The 17,941-nt window shown below is 37.8% G+C and overlaps 1 protein-coding gene across 3 annotated transcripts in view; it reads right to left on the bottom strand.

Annotated features, from left to right (window-relative positions):
- Positions 1 to 17,941, bottom strand: part of Usp47 (ubiquitin specific peptidase 47) — an 88,351-nt gene that overhangs the window by 64,822 nt on the left and 5,588 nt on the right. For 2 of the 3 annotated variants that reach the window (XM_029480008.2, XM_029480007.2), the window contains exon 2: positions 5 to 64. The exons of the other annotated variant lie outside the window; for it this stretch is intronic. In XM_029480008.2, coding sequence (XP_029335868.1) covers positions 5 to 64 — 60 coding nt within the window. The remainder of the gene's footprint in view (positions 1 to 4; positions 65 to 17,941) is intronic. 3 annotated transcript variants of the gene reach the window in all.

Here is a 17,941-nt window from a genome sequence, read left to right on the forward strand (position 1 = left end):
CTACCTGTAAAAATTTCTTCTTCATTTCATCAAAGATATTTTGTCTGCATCTCCAAAACACATCCTATAGCATATAAAGACAAAATGAATTATTCCCATAAAATAAAGGCACAAGTGAAATAAAAGCAAAATATATTCTAAGACACATACAATTACAAAATTAAAGACCATCTAGAATTTCACTCATAATTTATATTGCAATTTTAATGCTGGGTATCAGTCTTGTGTATATATACTGAAAACCTATGGTACAGTGATGACATGAACTGGCATATTTTAACAAAAGGTACCTTTAAGATAGGTTTACTATAGGTACTATTTTTTAACAACTATGAAAGCAGACACACATTTGTATGCAAGAAGAAATGTTACCATTAATTACCAAGAAGCAATTTCTTGAAACCCTGAGTCTGCAGTATCCATGCTTCTTCTACACAATTTATCTCTTGCCTCCTCCTTTGCTTAATATGGAGAACATACTGAATGAAAGAAAGGTCATTTTGCCTTTACGACAGAAATATAATTCTAATAGCTGTAATCATTTTTCAAACAGTGACTTCAGGGCAGAAGGGTCAGAAGTTCATGGTATCTTCAGCTACATAATTAGTTCAAGAACAGTCTGGACTACAAGAGTTTTTTTTAAAGGGCAATTCTAAAATAACAATCATTAGCAAATTCAATATATGTTCTACCAAAACCTTTTCTATTCTACAGTGACTCAGTTTCTAACCAACATGATCATTATGTTTGGCACAAAATTTGAATTGTGCTTCTTATCTTTTAACACCCACTTTCCTGTGCCAGAACAATTAGCTTGAACATTTCAGTTTGTTGACTATATCTTTCACAAAATAATACTGACCTGCAACCAGCTGTTAAAGCTGCACTAGTGGCCTAGAATGTAACAGTGAACAAAGCTTAGCCCATGGAGCAGTCATTCATCATACAGTGGAAAGCAGGCCACTAACAAACCCGAGCAGTCTGGTCCCCACCACTCTCTGTCCACGGTACCTAGACTGCTTTTCCATTGGTAGCCTCCCGTCTTTGACCCAAGTTTCACTGTGGCATTTTCAAAACATGTGCACCAATTCTTTGGCATAACTCTTAGCTAACATAGGAATCTAGTGCCATACTCTTTACATATATGGATGGGCCTTAGTGATTTCTATGCTATACAACATGACTTCCAAGGTTAGGTTAGAAAGGACTTTAGGTTCTTGGCTCTATAAGCCTTTATAGTTGCAGCTTGTAGGTTGGAAGGAAACTAAATAGCAAATGAAAAGGCCATGTGCAGATATGCTACTCCTAGCCTCAGTGAGATCCCAGCTGACAACCAGCATTGACATCACAGTCTGAGGACTCCTTCAAATGCTTTCAGGCCTAACCTTGCCTGGTTGATGTCACTCAGCAGAAAAATAAGTTGCTGCTGCCTGTCTTGCCTGGGCTGTATTCTGTGAGTCAGAAGAAGTGGGGACAGTAGTTACATAGCTGAAGATAATCAGAACAGCTCACCTCTTCCCCTCTTAAAATTATAATCTTCCTGCTACCCCTCATCTCCTGTCCTCTTAAGTGTCTCCATGGTTCCTGTAGCTACCTGATCAGCAGTTAATCCCTAGTGTCTTCATCTCCAAAAATCTTCTACTTTGAGGCAAGACAAAATACACAGGATTACCCTGGCCCCACAATTGAACTAAAAAACTAGATATGCCATTAAAATTGGTACTCATTGCTCAGTCTTGGTCAGAAAGTTCTTTACGAGGAATGAAATACAAAATAAAAAAATATCTATAAACAACAGTAGCACATGACACCAAGTTCAAAGCCAGTCTAATTTACATAATGAGTTCCAGGGCAGCCTGGACTATATAAGACCACCCTGTCTCAAAAAATGTTTTATATTTTAAATGAACTCAATAGACGGAAGACCTAAATATAATAGCTAAAACTATAGGCTATCTAGAACCAGATATATCCGGGAATTAGGCTAGATGAAAGATACATTTTTCAGCCAATATGGTTGTGTCTTTAATCGCAGTACCTAGGGAAGCAGAGGCAGGTTGATCTTTGTGAGTTCTAAGCCAATATGGTCTACATAGAGTTTCAGGCCAAACAGGGCTACATAATAATATACTGTCTTAAAAAAATAAAATTAAATTAACTTTTTGGTGAATGGTTCAAGGATAAGTAGCCATGTATAGAGGGGGGAAATACATACAAATTTAAAGCATATCTTATGTCCTACATGAAAACATGCCCATTTCAGGTATATTAAAGACCTAAATAGCAATGCCAAAGTCCTAAATCTTTAAGAAATTTTATAGAATATCTTTAAATTTTTAAGCTTAGAAAAAAACCCCACAAAAACGAAGAGAAAAAGATAGTTAATGGTAATTAAAATTGAAGACATGTAGAGTTAACAAAACAGAAAAGGCAAAAAGTTGGAAAAGAATATTTACAGTAAAGCCAACTAAAAAGCCTGCTACCTGAGCTGTAACCAACAAGAACCCAGCAAAGGACAGGATAGTTCACAAAGAAATGCTGAAATGTGTAAAAGTATCGATCAGCAAAAAAGACAAGATTTTTCATTCTTCGTGTGAATGCAAACCGATTCCACCTTCAGGAAAGTTTGACATTATATCACCTATAAAACAAAAAATGCTTATCCTACAACTTAACACTTTCATCATTAAAAATATCCATATGTCCCCCTGCTGTCTGCCATCTACTGATTATCTCCTATAGAAGCTCTGAGTTATATCAGACACACAGAAATGTGCAATACCCATTGCTTAAAACAGAAAAACTGCAAGCGTTGCAAATGCAATCCAATGGATAAACCAAGAGTAGGTACCATTAAAATATGAACTGAGCTATGCGGTTTTGGTACTATCTAACCGTTTGGGCTTTTCTAAGCCTGCCCCAGCTCCCAAATAAGGACACGGAGGCTTATTTTTATTTACAATGCTTAATGGCTTAAAGCTTTAGGCTTGCTCCTCAACTAGCTCTTAACTTACATTAATCTCTTTATATTGTTATGTCTGTCATGTGGATGGCTACCTCTCAGTTTCATATGTCAGACTTCTTCCTTCATCTGACTCTTTCCCAAAGTTCCTCTCTCTTTCTGGAATTTCTGCCTATTTCTCTCCTCCTCTGCCATAGGCCATTCAGCTCTTTATTGACAGGTGATACTTTTACACAGTACATTAGAGATTATCCCTACATAATGTATATGTATTTATTTTTGTATTTAAATCTTAAGAAGAAAACTTAGCAAATTTAACTGGCATATATTAAATAAAAAAATTAAAGTGCTATCCTCTCATTATCCCTCCTAGTCATAAGATAAAAATAGTTACCCAAGATAAAGGAACAAAAGCAATTTGCCTTGGCATCAGAATCCATAAAACTTATCTAGGAAAATGTGTAGGAATATGCATTTTTAGTGTGACAAACAGAAAGAACAATATGCCTACAGGAAATACATGTCATGTAATATTAACAAACATCAACACACAGAATATAAGCAATTTGGAGGTGGTATGTCAGAAAATGCAGGAAGGAACCAAGGACACCTTAACAGAGGTTTCTAATAAACCCCAGTTTCTAAGATTCATAGATATATTTTAACCCATTACAAGAAAATTCTCAGATGGAAGAGAAGCCTCTTAAAGATAAAACTGCATTTATTTAGATAGTGGCTAAATATTGTAATAGTTTTTCAAGCCACATACAATACTCTAATCTTTAAAGTATTTGATACTTTTAAATCAGATCAGTAAAATTTTACATAAACCAAAAAAGGGGACAGGAGAAGAAAGGGTGGAAGGAAAGGAGGCAGGCATCCTATGTGAGTGTACAGCCTAAAAAAACTCTGAGAACAGCTCTGGAAAGCAGCAGTCTCACTAAACAGGAAACTTACTAACCACACTACCACAGCCAATCACCAAAGAACAAAACTGACCCCATACCACCATCAACTGCCAAGAGAGACACTCACTTGGCTATAACAAAGAGTTCACCAGTCCCGAATCAGGGAGGTGTCCTTCAGGAAGCCATCGTGGGCAGAAGCAAGTGCACTTGTCTTCCAGTCTAGGGAGGAGTTGTCAAGGAAAGGGGAACCTGAACTCAATCATCACCCAACAGTAGCAACAAGGCACTTGACCAACAGCTAAAAGTCACAACAAAGTTTCCCCAAAATGTATTGTCCTATAGTTGGTCAAACTGCCTACAGATTCTCTGGGCTCAGCCTAGGTCATGGTGGTGTGTTTGAATGCACCAAAAAGTGCATCATCAGTAAATCCAAGACCCATTGTGATGCCACCCTTTGGAAAAAGGTAAGAAAACTGGAATTAATTAGCACTCTGAGTACAATTGATTGTTCCTTGATAAAGGGATGGGCCACTATTGTTCCCACACAAAAACAGCTCCTGGCAGGGCCTGAACCTGAAACTCCACTTGTGCTGTCGCAGTTAGGTCTGCTGTCAGAAGCACACTACCCTGTGAGATACATCTACTCTACAATAAATAGGTCAGTTTATGTAACAGTCACAAACATACCATAAAACAACAGACCCATCTACAGGACTGGAAATTCTAACTCTAGGTATAGCAACAACAACAAAAACTGAAAAGAGCTAACCAACTTGTACATTATTCATGCTCACAACTGAATATTAACAACAACTCAAAAGTGGAAGAAGTCCAAGCACTCACCACTGAGATGGCTTAGTGGGAAAAGTGCTCACTGTCAAGCCTAACTTGATCCCTGGAATCCACCTGGTATAGGGAGAACGTAAGTTGTCCTGACTTCCACATGCATACTATGACATTTGTATGCCCATACACATACATATAAAGAAACACATCTTTTAAAAGATGTTAAAAATGTAACCATCTGTTTATTATGGAATCTTTGGGTATAAAATACAGATTTCACTCTTAAGAAATGCTTCCTGCATATATTTATTTAGCTGATTCTACTGAGGACTTAGAAGCAATGACATGTTTCTAACAACAGATATGTCCAGAGTTTATGTTTTTAGTTCCTAGGTACCATTTTGCACAACAAAAACAGGATCCTAAAGTCTTGGTAGAAATTTCTGAGAAGGTACAAAAAAACCTAAGTACTTAAAGAAGTACTCAAAATATATCAAGAAGAGTGTAAGAGTCCCCTGAAAGGTTGTTCTCATTGATCAGTTCTATATAATTCAAACTTAAGCAAATGATTCAGTCAGTTTAAGTTAACATTTGTTTATGATACAGAATGGGAAACAAACAAGTAGGAACATATTCTGAAACTTTAAGCAAACATGTGCCATACCAGATTTATATTCAGGTACTGATGATCAGCAGTAATTATTATAGAGCAACAATCATTGGCCTAGTTAGAATTCCTTGAGAAACCTTTAGAAAAAAACTATTTTCAGCAGCCAGGTGTGGGGACTCATGCCTTTAACTGCAGCACTCAGGAGGTAGAGGCAGGAGGACCTTTGAGTTCCAGGACAGCCTGGTCTAGAGTTCTAGGACAGCCAGGGCTATAGAGAGAAACCCTGTCTCAAAAGAAAAAAAAAAGTATTAAAAGTTTTAAAAACCAATTTTGAAAAAAAAAAAGTAGCTTAATAAAGGTTTTTTAACTATTTTGATGATAATTAGTCCCCTGATTTAGTTTGCTTTCTTTGTATATGAAATATTCTTAAAATCAAATAAAATTTACTTTGTGTCTATTCTAAAGCATATTCAAAGTGTAATGAAATTATGGGTAGAGTGTGATAAATGAACTTTTATTAATTTATTGTTCAATGTACTATGGTATAGATTTTCTGAATTTAATAAATATGTTATAAATTATTTCAATACATAGCATTTACTTCCAAATTATAATAGCATAAAAACATTCAAGTACTAAAATACAGGCTGACTTGGATAAAGTATGCTTGTAATACTTATGCCTGCTCTCTATACTAGTGTATGCATCACTCAAGCAACTACATTCCACTGTCTTTGAAAATATTTTTGACATAAACTTACAGAACTCATATTAACCAGAAATGTTTTTACTCTCATGTAGCTAATTTTTAGTTGCTGCAATCAGTTATTCAATTCATAGGAAAGTGTAAGAACTTTAAAGACTAGTGACTTAGGGTTTCTATTGCTGTGATAAAACACCCACCAAAGCAAATTGGGGAGAAAAGAGTTGATTTGACTTATGCATACATATCACTGCTCATCATAGAAGGAAGCCAGGGCAGGAACTCAAACATGCCTTGAAGGAGTGCTGCTTACAGGCTTGCTCTCATGGCTTTCTCAGACCACTTTCTTACAGAATACCAACTCTGCTAGTGATCTTCCCATGGCTGCCTGCTGATAATTCCTGTGTTGGTCATGCTAAAAATACACTAACAAGTATCAAACTTTGCAACTAACATTATTTTTAGGAGGTGAAACAGTAAGTCTTTACTATTCCTGTTATTTGTGATTCTGATTTCTGCTTAGATTCCTGTTGCTGATAAGCAGTGACTTACTCAGCTTGTGACACAACTGACCTGTTCACAGGTTGGCAATATTCCAATATTCTAAAGCTTGACCTAGTGTGGAGTTTTTTCTGCTGCTTTTGTTGTGCAAACTTTGTTCCTTAATTCAAAACTAGTGGTTAAATAAAAATGGCTACAACCACTTACTGAAAGGATTAGAGGTAGGTGGGTTTTGAGTTACCTGGCTAGGGGTTGGAGAGAGAGGGGGGAGGGGAAGGGGAAGCTGCGACGAGAGGAGATGAACCATAAGCACACGGCCAGGAGAAATACCAAGTACTTTGGGTACACCACTGGGGAAGTAGCCGGGCTAGCAGTTAGAAAATTACATTAGGGGTAACTCCCCAGTAATTAACCAATAGTTTTTAATAAGGAACAAGGTTTGCAAAGCAAAAGCTGGTAAATGTGAGAATACACTTGTAGGCAACTAGACTTTTGGGTACAGAATTTAGCATTACAATATACTGCAACAGAGCAAACCTCTACAATCTACTATTATACTATACTTCTCTATTTTGTGGTGATGGAGATTGAACTCAGGCCCTGGTGCATGTGAGGCAAGCACTTTTACGCTACAACCCTAGCTCATCAAATATTTTACTTTAAAAAACATGGATAACTTTAATACAAGAGTCTTAACAATGCTCTGATCATAAAGATGTTGCATTTAAAAAGTGTTAAAGTTTTCAAAATTCAAAGCTGTCTATTCCTAGGGACATCCCTTTTGAGGAATTCCTTTGTGAGCGTTAGGAACTTTGTGCTTAAGTCAGAGCACCTGGCTAGAGTCCTCAGCATAATTAGCATTTTGGCTGGGTAATACCTACACAATTCTACCCCATTCTGGCTCAGTATTAGAAATGAACCTTCTATTATAGATTCTAATAGAGCATCATAATGCCATGAGAGTTACGCATTATTAATGGAACTACGAGTTATCTTCCTCAGGACAGATTTAATAAACACCTAATCCTTGACTATAATCGAATTTATATTATACTATCCCCAAATGCAAAAGATTATCTGCAAGGAGAACATGTGAGTTTTATCATATTGGGAAAAATCTGAAAAAGTTTTGTTTTCATTCATATGACCATCTCACAACGGCTAATAACTAATTTGGCAAGCACATCTTGTATAGATATATAACTGAGTTAGAGAGAACTTTTATTAGCTTATGTCATCACACTTCCTCATGAAACAGTTGAAAATGAAGAAAAGACCCAGCAGGGAGTGGTGGCACATCCCTTTAATCCTTGCATTTGGGAGGCAGAGGCAGGAGGATCTCTCTGAGTCCCAGGCAAGCTAGGCTAATGTTCCAAGACAATAAAAAGAAACAGGAAGAACCCAGACAAGTGATGTAAAACTATTGGCTTATTACTCCCCCTGCCCCCCTGTAGCCATTATCCTTCTCACCAAACTAGGTACTATGAAAACTCCTTTCTCAAAAAGCCTAGTAAAATTATACTAGGATCATCAAACAGTCACAATTAACTATTAAGAGTAGACAGACAGTCTTTTATTGCCCTCTCTCCTGGTATTATCAAGCACACTACTTGCATAAAGTATGCAGGATTAGGTTTACTAGGAAACCAAATCAACCTCGTGCAAAGTTGCACTGTGCCATTGGTCATCAGAGAGACAAAGTCAAAATCACAGAGACCTTACTTTACACTAAGAGCTAAAATATGGACTCAACAAAACAAGCAGCAAACAAGGCCTAACACTGCCAAGTAACAAGAAGCTGAGCATCGGGGCTGCCACACTTCTCTGAGTAGAATGCAACATGTGCATGCATTTCAGATAGGTTTGGCAGTTACTTACAAAGTTAAACAGATACTTTCCACACAAAAAGTATGTCCTAGTCAATCTCATTTCCTTACCCACTAGATCACAATGTGGCTGTTTTATTCAGAATCATCAAAACTGTAGCAACAGCCTGGCCTACAGAGTAAGTCCCTGGTCAGGGAAAGGTACAACACAATACCCTGTCTCAAAAAATAGCCCCCAACAACCCAGAGAAAAACCAAATGTCCATTAGCTGGTAAATATCTAAACAAATTGTAGCATTGAGCAGCAACAAAACCAAAAAGACTAATACAAGCAACAACATAGATCAACCTCCAAAGCTTCACACACTGTGTGGTTCCACTAAAATGATACATAAGAAAAACAGCAAAACAGAAAGACAGCAACTAGACTGGCAGCAGTTTGCTAGGATCTGACTGGGACAGGAGCTAAAACAGGAGAGAACTTTTCTAAGGAGGCAGGAGCATCCTATATTTGACTTGGTGGTGGGTATACAACTGTATAAAGCTGTATGTCTCCACAGAATAGATTTTACTCTACATAAAATACTCCTCAGACACCTGATGCCTACTCAGACTTTCTTCACCTAGGACATGAAGGGCTGGGCTGTGACATCCAACCTCTGCTCTCCTTACAGAGTTAAAATCAGACTATACTTGCAGAAACATGCTATGTCATGTCTATTTTTTTAAGAACTCTTAAATTATTTCTGTATTGTATTAAAAAGTACACTAGCAAATATTTCAACACTATGAATTTAAAATGTCAAAACTAGTATTTCTCACGTCTTTTATATTAGAAAAGTGGCTATAGGTATCTATTTTTTCACCAATTCCTTTTCATAACCGCAAACTACTAAAATATACAAAGAAATTACACCATATGGTGTAAACTCAAAATTAAAACATTAAACATTTTTATGTTAATAAAACATGACAAGCTGTATATAAGATCATAGACAGCTTATTAGTATTTACTAAAGCAGTGCATTGTACTTTAGAAGAGTCATACAGAAACTTGACTTCTTAATATAACCTGGAACTGAGCAGCAGTCAAAGTTTCCTTAGGTAGTAAGGTCTTAACTTCACTCAGAGCATTGAGCTATCCTTAGGAATAGTTCATTCATCCCCAAATAAAAACATTCCTGGAGGGATGTCCAGTAATCACTCCGCAGATGCCACACTAAGGTCACTCTCTAGTGCATAAGTAGGGATTACTCTATATTAGGGTGTAATATCTCTTATAGCTGGTGGTACAGGAAGTTGAAGGCCTACACGGATGCTGAGAACAGAACTCAGTCCTCTAAAGGAGCAGTACCGGCTCCTAATTTCTGTAGAAAGAATATCTTGTATATTGTATGGATGCATCACCTATCAACTAAAAAGGCTTATGGCTTAGGTAGGAAATAGAGGTGGGACATCTAGAAGGAGAAAAGAAATCTGAGATAGAGCCAGATGAGAGATTCACTGGAAAGATGTGACTAGTCAGATACACGGTACCAGAGCACAGGTAACCAGCCACGTGGTAGGGTAGAATAAATGGGATGTTTTAAGTTAGATCTAGTTAAAGAAGGGCTTAGCTATAAGGTCAATGTTTTTGTAAATATACTTTGAGTCTAAGTCTTATTTCTGGCAGCATGGGGCTGGGAGGAAGAACCAAGGACTAACTTCAAGAAATTCTTGAGCCACCTATCCAGTCCCAAGTTACCCATGTTATATGCTATAGATCTCTTTATTAATCTCAAGGCTCACAAAGAGATTGGAGGAGAGCACTCAGGAAACAACAGCTGCACAGCATTCGTGAGCATGTGCCAACACAGAAGGTTAAGGAAAACCACACCATCCTGGTTTGTGTGTGTGGCTCTCAGTGAAAATCCCAAGCTCTTTTTAGAACACTAACTTCTCACTTGTAAACTTCCTTACAGCAATAGGTGAGAAACTGCTGAGGATTTCACAAACAGATCTGGACATACCCCCACGACCAGACTGTAACTGGTGGCATTTTCTAAAGGCAAGAGAGACCTACCTGATGAGCCTACTCAAGATGTTAAGTGTATCATCGAAATCAATCAAGTAATTATGTGAAAGGACATTCTGCCAAATAACACATGTAGAAAATACACTAAAATGTACTATTATGAAAAGTATTTTATTAAAAAATAAAAAAGTACCTAATTATCTTATTTCAAATGAAAAAAATCAGGTAAAACATTTGTTAAGTATGCCTCTCATTTTCACTTATATGCAAATTTTAACAAGTTGAAGGACATAAATTATCTGGGTAAAAACTCTTTCCATAAGCAAGCTTTAGCAACTAAACTGTATAAAAATTAAGGCATTCTGTGAACTTCTAGAAAACAAACTTACATTTCTTGATTCTTGATGTCTGTGTAATAAAATGTAAAATCTTTCAAGATAAACAAAGCCTCTGGACCGTTTGGACTCAGCCTGCCAGAACTAGGCACTTACACTCAATTGGCTCAAGCCCTGACCACAGTGCAATTATCTGCCACTTCCTAAAATGTATTACAACCTTTTCTGTTTTAAATGTTGCTCCCTGTAACTGAAAGCTCTGCTCTGTCTTTGTACACTGACCATCCTCTGAGGTCCAACTCAAATGTTAGATCCTCAGAGAATCCCCCTAGAAAAGCCAGCTGCTCCCTCTTTTATAGCTCCACAGTATCTCTGGAGTGCACATTTGTCTCATCACATCATCCTCTCCTTTAGGCTAGACTGGCATTTAAAATGCGGTCATTTCTTATCTCTCCAACTCTGTGTTCTTGACAGGTGTTAAGCTCCGTATCTGAACTGAATGAATGCCTCAAAATCAAAAGTAACAAAACCTTCATTAAGAAAAAGTATATGTATAATTAAGTATCACTTGACACAGGAATTTCTAGGACAAACTATAATATTTTGGTTATGCTAAAATTCTCATTCATTCTCTCTCTCTCTCCTCTCTCTCTGTCTCTCTCTGTCTCTCTCTCTCTCTGGTTTTTTCGAGACAGGATTTTTCTGTGTATCCCTGGCTGTCCTGGAACTCACTTTGTAGACCAGGCTGGCCTCAAACTCAGAAATCTGCCTGCCTCTGCCTCCCAAGTGCTGGAATTAAAGGGGTGCGCCACCACTGCCCGGCGCTAAAATTCTCTCTTAAGTCATGAACAAGACAGATACATTTCTGGATCTGAACTATCCCCCTGCAAGGCTCATAAGTGAAGGCTTGCTCCCCAAGGCAGCACTGGTCAGATGACTGGATCATGAGGGTTCTACCCCACCAATGGGTTCATCCATAGATAGATTTTTAGTACCAGCAAGTATAAGAAACCAGGAAGTGGGATTATTGGAAGACTGGAGACATTTTTGTTTTTGTTTTGAGACATGGTCTCTATAGCCCAGGATGTCCTGAAACTCTCTATGTAACCAAGGATGACCATGAACCTCTGACATTGACACTACTACCTTTCAAGTTCTGAAAGTATAGGTGTGTCCAAGCATGCCATCTTGGAGACACACAATAGAACAGTGGTTCTCAATCTTTCTAATACTGTGACCCTCTAATATAGTTCTTCATGTGAAAGGATTATTCAACCCCCAAAGGGGCCACAACCCACAGGTTGAGAACTGCTGCTCTAGAATATATCTTAATCTCGTCCCTTAATCACTTAATGGTTCTTCTCACTTCCACACCACAGGCCAATGGGGACTAACAACCATGCATTGAAACCATAAGCCAAAACAAATGCTTCTTCCTTCTGTTTATGTTAGGTATTCTGTTTTAGCAGTAGATGCTGGGGACACATGGTTTCCCCAAAGGTAAGCCTATCATTTTACCAAAGGTTTCAGATTCATTGTTTTTAAAAATATTTTTCCTAAAAGCTCTTAAAAATTTTTTTTATATCACATAGCCAATTTTAGTTACACCACTTAACAGCTGGGCGTGGTGGCACACGCCTTTAATCCCAGCACTTGGGAGGCAGAGGCAGGAGGATTTCTGAGTTCGAGGACAGCCTGGTCTACAAAGTGAGTTCCAGGACAGCCAGGGCTATACAGAGAAACCCTGTCTCGAAAAAAACAAAAAACAAGCAAACAAAATAGTCTTTGTTTAATTTATCTCTACAATAAACACTACACATAATGATGAAAGCACAGTTCCCCAACTAAAGGCTATAGGTCTTACAGCAATCAGCTAAAACACAATCAACAACACTGATAAAGACAGTATCTTCTACCCCAGAGTTAGATAAGATCAGAACATCAATATAAAGTTCTCAACATGGATCATTATTAGCAACAAGATTCCACACCAAATCCTTACAAGTGAGCAATCTATGTGGTTGTTTAAATGAGAATGGCTCCCATAGACTCATGTATTTGAATATCTGGTGTCTAGATAGTGGAATTGTTTGGGAAAGATTAGGAGGTGTAGTCTTGTTGGAGGTATGTCACTGGAAATGGGCTTTGAGGTTTCAAAAACCCACACCATTCCCAGCTAGCTCTCTTTGCTTCTTGCTTATATATCAGACGTAAGCTCTCAGCTACTGCTCTAGCTACCATGCTTCCCACCATGATATTCATAGACTCTTACCTTCTCTAACCCTGAACCTCAAAATTAAATATCTTTTTCTACAAGTTGTTTTGGTCATGGTATTTTGCCATGGCAATAGAAAAGTAACTGAGACACCTATTAGTCAAGTAAATTACCTTAACAACTACTTAAATATATCAGACCACATTTTCTCAGGACTTCATAGCTTAAAAAACCTTTTCTTTTATTTTCACTATCTGTATTCAGTTACACATTCCAGCTCTCAAAAGGAGCAATAAAAACAAGTCTTAGTTGATCATACAAGAGAATCTTGTCAAGTCTAAAAACTAGCACCATGGATAATAAAGATATTCATTAATATGAGTAGTAATCAGAATTCTGCCTTTAAATCTAATCAACAACACATTGTACGATGCACAGCAGAGGATGCTGTTCCAAGGAGTAAGGATGGAGGTAATAACAAAGGGTAATCTTGCAATACACTGTTTACTGAGTAACTCTTTCCCACACTAGGTTGTTACTCTTGTCCTTATAGAAATTTAAGTAACTTGTGCAAAGTATTTTACCATTGGTATTTTGAACTAGAAATTCTGTCCTATCTCAGGACAAAAGGAAGAACACAAATGACAATTTACAATAAAGGCACAAACTTTCAAAATTTAAAAGGTATAATGCTGGGACTTCAGAACTAGAAAACAACAACCAGGTTGAGACAGAAAAATCAAGAAGGGTCCATCTTGCTGGCTGAGAAGGATTTCCACCCCTGCTACACTATACCAATACAACAACAAGCAGCTGGGTGGGGGTGGGGAGTATTTTTAAGAACCTTGATGAGAATGACCACATCATTTTTATCAATCATTTGCCAATTCTGCCAACTGTAATCACTTTGGTGAAAAAAACTTCTACAATAAAAAAATTGCCTTAGATTTGACACCACTAAACTCCAGAAATACTCTGTGTAATGAACCTCATAGAAGAGCTCTGCCTCTGTACATGATAGCTAAGCTTGCTGACTGAAAATCTTTAAAAGGAACTTTTTAAGTAGAAGATGGTTTTTAAAACTTTAGTTTTTTCTAAGTATTTTACCATATTAATACTGTCTTTTATTTGTTTGTTTTGGCAACTATTTTCAATGGAATCTTTCTAATGTGGCATCCATGTAGCTCTGAAAATGTTTGAACCTTCTCCCTCCATCCTGTCTTTACCCCTAAATTATAGAATCTAGACACAAGACATGAGGAGGATACATCACTAATTCAAACTAGTGGATTAAAATTCAAACAAACAAACAAATCAGGAATTCTAAGAAAACACTGACTTTCATGAAACATCCAATTTCACCCATTTAAAGTTCCTTAACAACAACAACACAACAACAACCTTCCTAACATTCACTCAGGACTGAGCACAGAATGACACAAATGCAAGGGGCATGTGGGAACAGCAAGTGAGGGAGTGAAGGGAATTCAAACACAGCTGGCCCAGTGCAGCAGACCAAACACTGAGGAATTTCTTTCTGGTTAAAGAGTATAGATTGGACGTGTGCAGTTACTTCATGCTTCTCCAACTTTATATCTAAAACAAGAGAAAAGAAAAAAATTCAAGAGCACAAACTCACAAGAAACAGAAACAGGAGCTTAGGAGTTAGAAAGCAAGGCAAGTGGTATTGACTACAGCAGGCAACCAGAAGCTGTTGCTGCCTAGCTTAAGCAGCAAGCCAGGCACCTCGGATACATGCTTATTTACATTTTAGCATGAAGTGGTCCAGGGCTGTGTGTGGTGTGTGTGTGTGTGTGTGTGTGTGTGTGTGTGTGTGTAGGGAGAAACAGAGCAGCATTGTAGACGTGCTTGTAGAGTAAGAACACTGAACAGAAAGAGCTCCCCTTTGCCCAAACTAGAACAGTTTAATCACCAACTCAGGTAACTGTACTGAGTTAAAAACCAAAGAATAAAAATATAAATACCTGCAGGTCCACACTGATGAATGATAACTGAGCAAGGAAGGGGGCATCCTCCTCACAGAAGAATAGTGGGAAATTACTAAAGGACTAGCCGTGATGACTGCTGTCTAAACATCCACAGACAGATGCTAAAATTAATGAATAAAAATTCAACAAAGGGACCAAAGAGATGGTTCAGTGGTTATGAACATTGGCTTCTCTTATAGAAGGATATCCTCTTCTGACCACCAAGAGTACCGGGAACATTTGTTGTACACAGGCATACATGTAGGCAAAACACATAAAATAAATAAGTTAAAAAAAATCAGTCTCATCTTATAAAAATTAACCAAGAAGCTGCCACCTGTGTGGTCTAGGTCATCTGGGGAACTGTTAGGGGACAGTAGGAAAGATGACCATCTTACCTGAGGGATCCCACCTGGTTCAAATGACCAGAGACACATCAGTACCATCCTCTTTGCCTTATTCAATACACAAAGGATACAGCATGTCTGTGATATGCTTCTACTTGATACACAAGTTCAATATACTGATGAAAAAGCACCAGACAAAGCCAAAGGAAGGCCAATCTACAAAATAACTGACTGCATTCTTCACTGATTAAGGTTACGAAAATGGTAGTAAAGACTAGAAAATTGCCTCAAATAAAGAAGAAAAATAAAGACAACTAAACACATTGTGGATTCTGAGGCTGATCTCAGAAACAAACAAACAAACAAACAAAACCTTAATGGAAGTCTGGTAAAAATTTGAATTTTTTTTCCACTTTGGCAACTCATTTGTACTAAGGTTGATTCAGACTTGAGAACTGCTTTACAGTCATGGAAATACTAAGAGAAAAAGCTAGAGAAAAGGTATGCATGAACTTTGTATTCTTCCCACAACTCTTTCATAAAGACTTTTAAAAAGAGGAGGCTCGGAAACTGGCCATTTCAGATATCCTAGGAGAACTGACAGCAATCTAAGTGGCAGTTAGAACTTCCAGGTTCCCTCTTCTCCAGAACTCTTCCTGACAAAAGAACAATCTTTGAAAAGCATAACCAGGCATTTATGAAGGATATATGCAACATTCTGGAAACTGGAAAACTAAATGAAATCTCATCTGCATACTCCATGATTAAGATTCACAGGACTTCCCTATTTCCTATTTATAAGCTTGAGGGGGAAAAGTGCTTTCTGTGCAATTCACCCGTTACAAAAGAAAAGGATGTGTTCCTAGATGCTAAGGTCTAAAGCAGGGGTTTTCAACCTTCCTAATGCCACAACCCTTTAATACAGCTCCTCATGTTGTGGTAACACCAACCATAAAATTATTTTGTTGCTATTTCATAACTGTAATTTTGCAACTGGTATGAATCATAATGTAAATATGTGAGATGCAGGATATCTGGCATACAACCTCCAGAGGGGTTGCAATCCACAGGTTGAGAACCTATGGTCCCAACCCATACTTTTACATAGCACCAATTTATACACTGAACCCTAATCACTAATATGATGTTTGGAGATGAGGCCTTTGGAAGTTTATTAGCTCACAGGGGTACAGACCTCATTAAAGAGAAAATATCTTTATAAAGACATCCGAGAGACATGCCTCAAATTATCCACTATGAGACACAGTGAGTAAGAGACGCTGGTTTTGAGCAAGGAAACACCTTGATCTTGGACTTCTTTGCCTCCGAAACTTTGAAAAGCAAATTTCTGTCCTTTATAAACCACCTAGTTTATTGTATTTGCTGCAGCAGCCCTAACAGACTAAACTATTGGGACTTTGTTAGGAAATTATCCAGACATGTATGTCACCATACAACGAAAGCATAAACACGGGCTGACAGTGTATGCATTCTGCATAGACCCCCAAACACCTTCGAAGGAAAGCAACTGTAGCAAAGACAAAACTCAATACAAGCAAACAAATTAATTCAGAGGAAAAAGTATGCAGAGGAAAAAAAAAAAAAACTACCAGCATTTCCAAAGAGAGATAAGTCATTTCACACATAAAACAGACTTGCAATAATTTTTAAACATTTGGGGAAAGGTGTAACTTAGATATAATGCATATTACAGCAAACCAAAACCAAAACCAAAAAAGATTTTCCCTTTTATTTTAGAGACTGTTTAGCTGGGCAGAGAATTATCACCCAGAAAAAGTTTGAAGGAATTCCTCTTGTGATGTTGCTAAACACACCAGCTTCTTCTATTTTGAAGTGTCCTACCTTGCTCTTGCCACCCATACCTGGAGGAGTCTTAGAATTCCAAGTGGTCTCCATTACATTGTCTATTTTACCTGTAGTGTTAGGTTCTGGCCAGTCAGTCCTGCTCACTTTGCAATTCATCTCATGGTCCTAGAAACTTTCCTTAAGTGACTTAACTTCTTTGACTTCCTTCCTTCATTTCTTCTGCTCTCTCCTGAATTCTGACTATGTAAACCCTGGCTCTACTAACTTGCTCTAAGTGTGTGTCTGTGAGTGGTAGGTGGGAAGGGGAGTTGTTTCGCATCAATTTTTTTCTTTCCCAAGTTTTTCTTTCAATTCTCTTCTACTAAAGTTTGTTTAAGACAGGGTCTCATCGAAGCCAAAGTCAGCCTGGAACTTGTTATCTACATAAATCAGGCTGGCCTCCAGTTCACAGAAAAACTAGAGCTGGTAGTTTCTTACAATGACAAAAATGGTAGGTGTGACTGTAAGAGCAAAATGTGTACACTCAATAGTCTTTATAACAACTATGGCTTTTCAACACTGGTTCTACTGACTAAGTTACAGGAATTTGGTTGGTTTTATTTTTTTTCCTTCCTTCCCCTTCTTTTTTTTTTTTTTTCTTTTTCTTTTTTCTAAATCAGAGACAGGCTCCTGAGCCTGTCCCAGAACCCTCCACATAACCAACTCACAGAAATCCACCTGACTCTGCCTCCCAGAGTGCCGGAATTAAAAGAATGTGCTACCATACCTGATGTACAGGAGTTCTTTCTTAAAGGTGCTGCCCTGGTCCTATAAAGACTAGCAGCATACCTGGTTTCTATCCACTAGATGTCAGCAGCACAACCCCTGCTCTTTCCTGAGTCCCCCAAACTGCCAAACTCACCCCCTGTCACCCATTAAG

Source organism: Mus caroli, unplaced genomic scaffold (assembly GCF_978045245.1).
Source record: "Mus caroli unplaced genomic scaffold, Mus_caroli_1 scaffold_8, whole genome shotgun sequence".
NCBI lineage: Eukaryota > Metazoa > Chordata > Mammalia > Rodentia > Muridae > Mus > Mus caroli.